Raw genomic sequence first — 12,118 nt, forward strand, 5'->3', positions numbered from 1 at the left:
ATCTTTATACTGACTGGAATTGCACTTCAGTTCAGGAAAAGATTAAACCATCTTTTTATTGCCTTAAAAGTCACCGTAACATTCAAAGTAAGGACTATAAAACTTGCTTTGGAAATGTTTATTCAGTTGCAATAATACAATTCATTGAAATAGTAATATTATTCCCTAGTGCCTTGAAATGTTCATAAACCAACATTTCTTGGTTTATCTTATTGGATTTCATGCCCTAAAGGAATTTTTTCCAGATCTTGCAATGAAGTTAATTTTAGCCACTCCAGCTAAATGAATCAAGAAGCACTGTCAGTGAGAGAACCGAATAGAAACATCATGAAATTGTTTGGACAGAGAAACTGAAGATTCACTGGAAAAAGTTTTGGCATATATAAAAACAAATCTTTTATTCCAGCAGCAGAGTTCCACTCTAAGCCACATGAAACTTGTGGATATTGTAAGGGAAGCCAAGACATGTCAAAGATGATTCTCCACCCCTTGAGCTCTTTTCTGAAATTCCAGGTGAGTCAGCAGCTGACCTGACCTTAGTTCAAGTGCCAGAAATATGTAAAGGGTTGTAGGGGGTGTCACCAACCTGAGGTGGAAGCTGGAATGCACTTCCCTACAACCTCCCTCTGTTCAAATCCCTCCCTCCCTCCTTCCAAATCTCTCTGTTCTGGCCCCCAGCTGCTTCTCTGAAAAGAAGCAGAGCAGCTCTAAAGTCAATGCTGCAACATCGACCTACACACTTGAATGGCTCATGTACACAGGAGACATGGCTCATGTAATGGGGGCTTCTACTGAGAAAACAGTCAAATACCAAAATCATGGTTATCTCTACTGGATTTACTTTTTGGAAAGTTCATATCCAAAATGCCATTCATTCTTTGGCTTTGAAACACCCTTTTGATGAACAAGCTTGTGCAAGGTGGATGAAATCATTGGGATGAAGAGATCAGTGGAAAAGAATCAGGTCTCCCAGAGGAAAACTCACACCTACTGAAGAGTTACACTTCTGGAACTACTGGTGTGAAGTTAGATGCAGTTAAGCTGAACTAAGCACTGCTGTAGACACTCTTGCTCTCTTACTAACTTCAGTTAGACCAAACACAATGCAGAACACAAAGCAGAGCACTTACACTGAAAGAGCACAAAGAGGTTTTTACTGGTGCAACAGTCATTGTGGGCCCACACATAGACATGCAAGCATTGAAACAAGGAAAAAAGTACTGCTCTTCAGGTTTCCAAGGTGGGAATCCTTACCAGGACCAAACACACATCTACTGGCTGTGTTTGGTGCAATGGTCTCAGCTTAAGGGCTGGCCTTGCTGGAACAAGAATTCTTTGCAACACGAGCAGTAAGCTATGTAAGCCAAAGGGCATCCTTACCAGTGAAGCGTTTCTTCCCAGCAATATCATATTCTGACACAGGGCCAGTGCCACCAACACTGGTCTCTGGATAGACAACCTCCAATTCTGTCGTTGTAGAAGCACTGGTAGTGGTGACAGTGGTGGTGGTGGTGGTGGTGGTTGGAGGCAAAGTGCTCTCAAAAAACTCGTAGTCTTCAGACAAAACATAAGAAGAAAATGTTAGGACATTTCATCTAATTTTGGCGTAACTATGAGAAGGGAAACAATTCTGTCACCAGCCAGAGTCCCAAAGAAGTGCCCTGTCCACCAAACAGTCCTTACAGAAATCTATGTCGAGGTTGGTCTCACTTCAGCCTTGCAATGGTTTCTACCAAAATGATGGACAGAGAGAACAGTCTTTGCCCCAGAATACTCATGTCACTGCTAATTTACACCTCTCTTACATGGTTAAACAGAACAAAAATTAACAAATGAATTTGTACTGCAATATCCTGAATGGCCTCTGCCACCTGCTCTCACAACCCCCAAGAGAAGATGGCACAGTCATTGAACCCCTGCCCAAAGCCCTCAGATGCCAAATAAAGCAGAAAAGGGGGAGAAAAAATGGCTTTCTAAGAAAACTCTGTGTTGCTATTCTAAAGCCCTAGAGGTGGCTCATGCTGCTCTCAAACCCTCCTGTGACTGGAGGTGTGGACTCCAGTTCTTTCCATTTGTGTTCCCTGCAGGGCCATGAAAGAAGGCAAACTGCCCCAGTCCTATTAAATTCAGTGCTCTTTGAAAAGCTACTGTGCTACCTGATTGGCATACACAATGAAGGGGAGTAGCATTTGGCATCCCTACATGACCTCATGCAGGCTGGGGAACTCAGCTCATCTCTTTGAGTGTTTTGTGCTTAAACTGCTAAAGTGTATGTTTTCTGCAGGTGACCTGTAGCTACTGGAAGGCCTGGCAAAAGACCTGTGCACTGAGAATATTCTACATCCATGGAGATGTAAGGAATATGGGATGTATGTCTTGTGAAGCTCCTAGTTCATCCCCTCCTCCCCACCAGTTTCAGTATGAAATGATCAGAATTAAAAATACAAATGCCTATGATATCTTCCACTCAGCAGCTGCACTCTCTTTTTAAATGGTTTTCTGTTGTTAGTTAGACTTAAGATCCCAGCTCTACAACCACAAATAAAAAACTTTCATTGTTCTACAACCATTAAATTCTACTAAAAACCTTTTTGTTTAACTGAGGTCTGTACTTATCCACTTCCATATGTGGGGGCAGGAACAGGAATTTGAGGACTAAAAGGGACAGAACATCAGATGTCACTGGTGGCAGAAAGGGAATTTCAGTTCCAGTAATTGAGAATTTGCATTCCCTATGCAAACTTAAATTAAATTCTGTAACTTGATGCTTTCTCTTCAGCTATGTTTTGTATGTCCTTGATTATAATATCAAGATGACATGAATATAACTCTGGAAAAATATTTCCCTCTTTTTCTTTCGTCACTTCATATACAGGTGATCTCATTCAGTATGAGCATGCTTAATTGTCTAAATGCAGACTACAACAAGATAAGGCATTTCAATTGTTCAGGGCTTGAGTGTTATTTGGATTTTGTATTTTAGAGGAGGTTAATTGACTTTGACTGGGCTGGAGTTAGAAGTTGTACCAGAGAAGGTGAATCGAAGCAGTGTCTGGATGACACAGCTCTGCAAAGTAATTTATTTCCTCAATAGGTTCCTGTTAGATTGCAGGACTGATAGAAAGGGACTTTTATGGTCAGATGGTTTTGGACCCTTTCTCTTCACATGTGATGCAAACTGTTTTGCAGCTCACCACCACTTGCTTAAGCTCCCATTTACCAACCTGCCTCCTTGAACCCACTTCTAAAGAAAGAAGACAGAGAAAAAAACAACATGCCACTTTCAATGGACTTCTGCAGTTAACCCATACCATCATCATATATCACATATGCTTCTGGAGTTGCTGTCACATCCGAATCCAGTCCTGAGAATGAATCTATTGACAGAGAAAGAAAAAAATGCTATAATTCTGGAATAAAATTTAAAATAAAAATATTTAGCTGGTTGAGTTGGAAAGAAATAAGATATTTTCCTGGTTTCCAAATAACACAGCAACAGTCCACTCTACACATTGTGAATAAAAGAAGCTAAGTGCAGTAGTCAGTTTTGCTAGGGGAGATTTAGTTCAGGGCTGCTACACAAAATTAATAGTAATCACCTTCCAGAAGCCTCTGCCCCAGGCCCCAGCTGCTCTGGAGCAAAGGTAGGCTTCCAGCAACTACATAATGGTCACATCTGGATTTGACAATATTTTATAGTCTCAGAAGCAGCAAATGTGAAAACATTATATGCCAAAAAAATCAACCAAGCAATTAAATATTTCTACCCAAATATTTTTGTGGAGGTATAAAAACAAGCAGCCCACAGAGCCATGACATTTATAGACCATGTCAATGATCTTGCAAGGAATGCAGCCCAGAAGGAATGGATTTGTAGAATGAAGTAATTAGTGCTGGATTTTCTTGGGTTTTACTCTGCACTAGCTCTCCTCTGATCCTATGGAACGGATGCCCATTACAGGTTGGGCCACATAGGTGTAACCCTGAAGCACTGCTTCTGCATGAGTTTCATCCAACATGAATTCAGTCAGGAAATCAGAGTGAGATTGCTCGAGGATGCAAATGAAAGCATAGCAAGGACAGATGATTATGAGGTGCACATCAAAATACTCTACTGATCCACCACAAAACCCTCTGCAGATGCACCAATAGACTTCCCAGGTGACTATTCCTTTATATTATCTCATTATCTCTGCAGGACATAAATCCAGCACCAAATACATCAACACCATCAAGTACCTCAGCTGTTGAATCCCAAAGGCCTTCCTGCACACTTGGAGGGAAGTGTTTCTCCATTTTATTCAGGGAAGCCAAAGAGTACACAAAGCACAGCAGAGTCATAAAAAGCCATGCAAACAAAGCAAAAGCACTGTGCTGTAACCTGCTGCAGGTACCCTCAAAAGTCTCCAATGCAGTGCTGGGGCTGGGGAGTGGCCAGCATGTGAACAAAGACAAGAGAAAGACAGCTTTGACCTCAGGACACTTCATGTACATTGGTCACGTTCCTCTAACACTCAACATGGAACCTACAGTGTTATTTTTGCTCAACCAGAATTGTAAACAGTGCAAAGTTTCAACTGCCAATGTTAAATAGTTCACAAATAAATATAATCTGAATGATACATTTTCATTTTGCTGAATTTTTTTTTTAGAACCAACAATTATTGTATAACTGCTTTTTTTCCCTCCTAAAATAATTTTCTTTAAAACACACTGTGTGATTTCAATGCCAAAATAAGCTTTAAAATGCAGGAAATGGGTTTATTCTTGTCAGGCTTTCATATATTAGAATCTGACATTTTCTCATGGTAGACTTCTGTAGCCACTCTTCAGGAGATGATCCCTCTGGAAGTCACTTGACTTCTCTGAGGGCAGTTATTGCAAAGTAGATTCTTTGCTGAATTCTGCAAACCTACCCAAAACTGGCCAACATCAACCAATATCTATAATGTATGCACTTACTTTTGACTGCCTACATTCCAGTAATCAAGAGGATTGGATATGCAGAAATTTGAAATCTTTCATGGGCAGATTTCAACTCACCCATCCTTATTAGCTAGTAAGTCTTTGGCCTACCTACAGTCCAGCAAAATCAAATTTCATTTCCTGTTTTTGTACTCAATTTCAGTGTCTGTGCTTGTTTAGCATTAGCTGTGTCATGGTGATGGTAAGACCTCTCATTTTATTATTTTCTGTACATACTCCAGCTGCAGTTCTTCACCTTGCTCCATCACCCTTTGCTGAATCTCTTGAGTAAACCCCTGCCTGTAACAAATGAAGCCAAATCTTCCTGTGAACCTTTGCCACAGACTTTTGGCATCCATAAGGATAGTCTTGTTGTCTTCCTCGTCTTACAAAATCCATCCCTTGATTTTATCACGTAACACGTGGTTAAGTCTCCACTTGTTTTTCCTTTGTGAGTTCATGAATAAAGTTTAGTAGATTTCACTGGCAAATCACGCTTCTATGGCCCAACTCCTCATTGGAAGTTAAAGACTTTTGAATCTAGTGAAAAGCTGACAAATTCTGCTGGATCGAGAAAAAATCCTGCCAGAGATAAAAGAACTTGCCAAAGCTTAAGTAGAGCATTTGGAGCTGGGTTTTGGCACTCAGAGCCCCTGTCTGTTTGTGAGTAAAGCACTTAGCAACAAATATCAAGCTTTGGCAGAAAAAGTATTTCACTAAATAATGTGGAGTAATTTCTAGCTTCAGTTTAAAGGGAAAGACAAGATAAAAATATTTCAGATAATTTAATATAATATGGAAATGGTCAAGTGAAAATTGCATTGTTTTGATAATTCAAGTAGTAGTTGTTTACCCCTCTTGAAATATACACTTCCCTTGTTATATAATAACAGCCATCATTAAATAAATACCACAAAGACCTTTACTTTTCAAGCAAGTTTCTTTGTGGAACAGGCAGGCTGTTTTGCTGTGTTTATCTAATCCTGAAGCAGGTCACCAGGATTTAAAACTGAAAAAACCCCCAAAGACTCTTCAGAGAAGCTTTCCAAATTAATATTGCTCAAGCTATAAGGTAAGACTTAAGCCTTAAGAATCAGGTACAAAGGAGAAATCCAGCACCATCTTGTCCTTTCAGTCTTCCACTGTGAGGCATTTGTAGACACATTTTCAAAATGCCAGGCAGTTTATGAATTACTTAAAAGCTATTCTGATTGAACACAAAGCTTGAATAAAAACTTAGTTTTCATTCATGCCTCTATCAAGTTCAACGATTCAGCAAGCCCATCTGGTAGAAGGCAAAAAACCCAAGCAGAATTTTATGTGTTCAAAAAATCACCTGAAAATTCCCCAGCCCACAACTCTGTTAAATTTTAACAGATTTTGTTGCTCATCTTCTGGAGCCTACTTTCAGTTTAACCCCAGATATATGTAATGAACTTCTACTATTCTTACAATATATATTCTCAGAAGAGGTCCTCCAGGTACCAAACAGCACAGGCAATAAAAGAGGAAACATTACAGGATATTATCAACATTTAAGATAAAAAAAAAGGAGCTGGAGGGTGTGGGAGGGATTCTAACTACCAAAAATCATTATTCCCTTCAGGCAATTTTGAAAGTATGAGAGTGACTATATATTATTGTATTTGTAACACTTTTGTAAGAACAGTTAAGAACCATGAACTTTTCATAGGGATAAGCAAAACTCTTCATATTAATATTTAATGATGATGTGATTTTTACATATATATTTTTGTGTGTGTACACATCTGTGCATGTCTACACATGCAAGCACACTTCTATAACTGCACACTGTCAAATGTGGCCAATTGTTAATAAATACTAATGCTATAACTCATTGTAATTTCACCTGCACAAGAAAGTGACATCTCTGACTCATTAGCTACCTAGGGCTGCTGGTAAGGGAATTTTTGTTTTCTGCTTCTGAGACCTTCTTCCAAGATGCCATTCTTAGACACACTGTGAGTTGCTGAAGCCACACCTTTCTATATCACTGCCCTTTTCAAAGTGATGGCTCATCTTCCTAGGCAATGGTTTCATTACTTACTTGTAAATCTACTTTCACTTAAGAGATACAGGTGTAAGGAAGAAAGGTAAAGGGGCTTCATTACCCATTTAAACTGGTTGCTGCAGTTGTCAGATGTCTGAGTGCCAACAAGCTGATAAAGTTATGGCTCTGCTGCTATTGCCCATTAGTAGACTGAGTCGAGGATTACCTACCAATGGGAAGGATAAGGACTACTACCATGGTGTTCCCTGTTCTGGTTTGGCAAAATAAGCAGCTAATTCACTTGCAGTGCAACATCCAAGTGCTGAAAGCATAAAATATAATAGGGAACAGGCTCAATACCCAAAGACTCTAGTGCATTTATATGTGTTTAGTTTGGATTTCAGTTTAGCACCACAACTTAAACTTGTATAACTGCAATAGGGAAAAATGACACACACCGACAACTGGTTCAAATCTTCAGACATTAAAGAAACCACTGTACAACTCTCTGCCTTATCTGTGCAGAACCTGGGTTGCCTTTCACCAGCTTCATCTGTGCTGTGCTGCATTCCTGCTAGACAGTCTATCTCCAAGGGCTGGCAAGAGAACAAGAATCTCACTTTGCAAATGCTGTTTCCACCAGGGCTCAAAAGAGAGACTTTTCAGAATTCAGTGTCATAAGTGAACACAAAACAGATAAAATGTATAGCTCCTCTGCATCCTATCTGGCCTGAAATGGAATGAGAACAATTTATATGCAAGTGCTTTGACCACAAAGCTACTGCCTATATTTGTACCCCTGTGAGTGAACACATGTGATAAAAGTGAATCTAATACAATGTAAGAAATTAGCTGAAAACAACACAATTCCACAAAGAAACTCAGCTTTGGTGAAAGTTGGCATTTTCCAGTGAAAATCTGTTTAACACCCAAACCCCTCTTCATAGGCTGTAATCTCGGCTCCTACCTTATCAAACAGACCAAAATCTTCCAAGTCAGATTCCCCATCTGTGTAACCGTGCTGTACAGACAGCACAGCCATGGAAATTCAAACAGCACAAAAGAAAAATTACCTTCTGCATTGCAGTCTGGCAGGCCATCAAACCCCAGGAGCAAGTTTCCCTCGTCATCATACTGCCCATAGGTGCCAGGAGGACAGGTTGGTGCGGGTTTCTCGGTGGGCGGGTCAGTGGTGGTCAGTTCAGGAGTGGTGCTGGTGGTGGTTGTAGCAACAGTGGTTGTAGTGGTTGTGGTGGTTGTGGTGGTAGTTGTTGTAGGTATTGTTGTAGTAGTAGTTGAGGGAGTGGTTGTTTTCTTAATCATTTCAAGACCAATCAGAGGCTTTCCCCCAAGGCTTATTATTGGTTTGTCTTGTGCACTTGCTACGGGTTTACTAAATCTGCTATGTCCGAACAAAGGCAATCCATCAGGACTCACCATAGGAGCACCCTTTTCATCTAAGAGAAGAGAACAAAACCAAAAATCTCACCATTAATCCACTTCAGGCTTATAGCATTAAGCATTACTGTGTTTTATCTCAGCAGATGCCACAGAAGCACTGAATACAGCCCCTTTTAAGTAAACTGACAAAGAAGGAGAGTGTTACTTAGGAAAGAGCCATGGCTAAGGAAGCTGGAAAATGGTTCAGAAGAACCTCAGAGAAACTAAAGTGGTGTTCACATTTTTCAGATCTTTGATAAACACTCCAGGGAGGTTTCATTTCAGAATCACAATGTGCAGACAATGACGACATTTCATCTAAGTCACTCTCATAAGTGTTGATGAAATGCATGATGAATACATATTCTGCTCCTTAATGTCAAACATGTCAAACTGGGATGAGCTGGCAAGATGCTGTCACTGCAGACAAACTTGTATGCCAAATTCTGAGTACTGTAAATATTCATGGGAGCCAGGTTAACAATAGGCACTGAATTTGTATTCATGAGATTTGTACAAATGGACTGACATGCAAACAGCAGTGTCTTCAGAGAACACAGAGTTTCTTACTATTTGTGGTCACTTTTAGAGCAAAAAAATGCATCCATACAGCTGGTACAGTGCTAGCAGTGGAGAATAATTATTTCTATAAACAATCATCAATCCTTATTCTAATCAATTCTTATTCTGACTCAGTTCTGCAATTCTTTCTAATGCTGATACAAGTGAGATGGACTTGAGTGGTTCTTCCTGCCTTATACTCTGGAGTCCCACAGGGTGACTCAAAGCCTCCCCAGGTCCTGCAATGTGCTGGTGAAGACTTGAGGTACAAGCAAATCCATATGGTTTTCATGGGACCTGGGGATGCCTAAAGCACTCAACAGATTTGTACTATGTGTACAAGAACTGTAGAGCTTTTTTCTGTAAGAAGGAAGTTGTAACTTACCAACAATTGTACGTCCATCCCCTCCTAACTTCACTCGGAGAGGTTTGCCTTGGGAGTCTTGGAGGTATTTTCCTTCAGCATTTAACACCAGCCCTCGGTCAAGATCTACAATCTAAAACCAATAGATGGACTCAAGTTTAGCTAACCCAAGAGGAGGTGAAATGAAATTTCACTGCAACAGAAATTCTGGGAAAATTCAGACACTAAATGTGATGTTCAGGAATAGCTACAACACACTTGAACTTTTAAAACTAACCAAGTGTATAATAATCACTGAAATGTCATTGCTGAAGAAAGCAGATTCCCAGGAACTGGGCTCCAGAGCTGCACAGCCATATTTGTATCATCTACTGTAGCTCTCTGCAAATGAGCAAATCCCTTGATTTTTTTGGGCTGAGACACTCCTAAGGTGAATTCTTGTAATACTGATTTTGGTATGTCATTGAGTCATTTAGAAGATGGGATTTAGAATTATGTCAAACTAAAAAAAAAAAAAAATTAAATATTAGACTAGTTACTTTATATTGAAACAGCAGTGAAAACAAAGTAACTAAGATTTTAATTGGAGTAGGAGACAGAAGAAAAGCCTCTGTCTCATAAAGCAAATACGTCTGAGAGCTTGGACTGAATTCCAGAGCTAACTGCAGTTAAAATTCAGTCCTTGTTGCTATTTCAACCCAAAATAGCTGAACTGTATGCTGTTTTAACCTGAGGTAACAGACACTGAGCCACAAAACACAAAAATGCAAAAGGTGTTAAGTGCTGTGAGGAAATCGGGAAGGGGACAGAAACAGCAGTTCCAGGTTGGCAAGACAGACTTTCATCTGGTGCTGAGGGAAACTGCAGCAGGAAGGCCAGCAGATGATGAGATCAGTTTCTAAGCCCTCCAGGCCCCAGATTTGGCATAGATCCTCTTGCTTTACAAGGTGTTTATCCTGCTTGCAGCAATGCCTTCCCCTCAAGAGGCAAAGAAATGCCCCATAGCATTCCAAGGACCCTTCTAGCCCACTTCCTGGAGTCCACATGGAGGACTTTGGGCATGCTTTTCAAAATGCCTCCCTTGAATGTAAGACACCTGATGCACTTTTTAATGTTCCTCTAATGAAAATGGTAAAACTGAAGTGGCCATGAAATAAATGTCTTTATGTGTCATGCCACGTGCAAGCAGCTCTGCTGATGCCAGGGAGGCTGATCACAGACTCCTGCTCAGCACTTGGGAAAACATGCAGGAAGCACCAGTTCCTTCCCTTGCTTTCCTTGGTTAAAAACTCATTGTAAAGGATTTCAAAAGACAAGGTGTGGGCCTGTATGCAGCTTGTGGAGCTTTCCTATCAATGTCATCTGAGCTTTTCTGCATTTACCTCTGGAAACACATCTGTAAGAATGGCAAAACCTACATGAGTGCATTTAAAGCATGGTGAGAGTTATGCAGTCACTTTTATTTCAGAAATCTAGCTCAGGAGTTTCTCCTGGAGTGCAAGTCTGGGAGAAGCACTGTTGAACACATCTTTCACAGCAGCTATCCCAGGCAGTCTCCACTCACACTGCACAGCAGACAAGAGCCTGCTGTGTCGAGTCACTGGGGAGCACAAGTCTCACTGACTCTGATGAAAAAAGTTTTCTCTAAATTTTATAGGAGTAATGTTGTAGTTTAAAATTCAACCACTCAGGCTTTAAATTTAAATGTTAAAATAACAAAACCCAGAATTTGTCATTAGATTTTAGTGGAACAGTGGAAATTAAACCACCAAGTATAGCTTCTCTTTACAGCTGCATTGACTGAGGACACTGCTTGCCTGTCTTTTCTTAATGAAAATACAAGTACAATAAAAGGCCAAAACATCTTGAATTTAGAGAGAAGGTCACCCTACCCACTTTGCTCCTTGAGGGCCATTGATTACTTTCTGTCCGCTTGGTTTTCCATTATTACCAGGGATTACTTTTCCATTTCCATTTCCATTTTTCGTTGTAAGATTTGGTCTGCCATTATAACCTAAAACAGGGAAGAAAACACACTATTCTGAAGAAAGCTGTGCAACCTATGAGTCATATTTTAAATTGCAAGTAAATACATTTTCTGGCTGATCTGAATATAAACAAGAACAGAAAGAGGCATCACCACACTCCACAAACCAGTCACACATTTCTTAATGGAGCAACTGTTGTGAAACTGTCAGATTTTTGCAGCTCACAAAAGAATCTGAAATTGTTTTTTCTGAAGAACATTGTTCGTCTCTATCATGTTTATTTGGTCTCTCTAGTCCCTCTTTTTCTTTTTTCAGAAAGCAGGCAACATTTCTTCATGGCACTATAGTCATCAAAATGTTTGTGATCTTTGTAAGAGATCTTTCAGAAGTTAATGAAAATGTTATTAAACACAACCACTTGTTCAATCCTATCCTTATACAAAGCTGTAGTGACAAACTGAAAGGAAAGGGCATGGGAATTATCTCTACACCTAATTATCTCTACTTTTTTTTAACCTGGATAATGAATCTCCTTCTCTAGGTGAAAAACCAGTGCTAAACAGAAGCACACTCAGGTCAGAAGTGGAGAAGCAGTAGCACTTAACTTTAGGAACCCAGCTCTGAAAGGGCAACAATTTTCACATCTTATCTCAGACTTGCCTCCAGAAAAATAGAATGGGAAAAAATATAGACTGGAAAAAAAAAATTAACTGAACAGTTATTTGCTATAACTTCACAATTGCATTGCTAGTATTAACTTTAAATAACCTCCATACAGAAATCTATTAT

General features: G+C 39.9%; 1 protein-coding gene across 1 annotated transcript in view; it reads right to left on the reverse strand.

The window, feature by feature from the left end:
- Positions 1 to 12,118, reverse strand: part of FNDC1 (fibronectin type III domain containing 1) — a 59,310-nt gene that overhangs the window by 16,171 nt on the left and 31,021 nt on the right. The window contains exons 9-13 of the mRNA XM_079297554.1: positions 11,234 to 11,355; positions 9,363 to 9,474; positions 8,050 to 8,433; positions 3,312 to 3,377; positions 1,381 to 1,554 (exon numbers count right to left, since the gene is read on the reverse strand). Coding sequence (XP_079153680.1) covers positions 1,381 to 1,554; positions 3,312 to 3,377; positions 8,050 to 8,433; positions 9,363 to 9,474; positions 11,234 to 11,355 — 858 coding nt within the window. The remainder of the gene's footprint in view (positions 1 to 1,380; positions 1,555 to 3,311; positions 3,378 to 8,049; positions 8,434 to 9,362; positions 9,475 to 11,233; positions 11,356 to 12,118) is intronic.

This window comes from Erithacus rubecula (genome assembly GCF_903797595.1).
Source record: "Erithacus rubecula genome assembly, chromosome: 2".
Lineage (NCBI taxonomy): Eukaryota > Metazoa > Chordata > Aves > Passeriformes > Muscicapidae > Erithacus > Erithacus rubecula.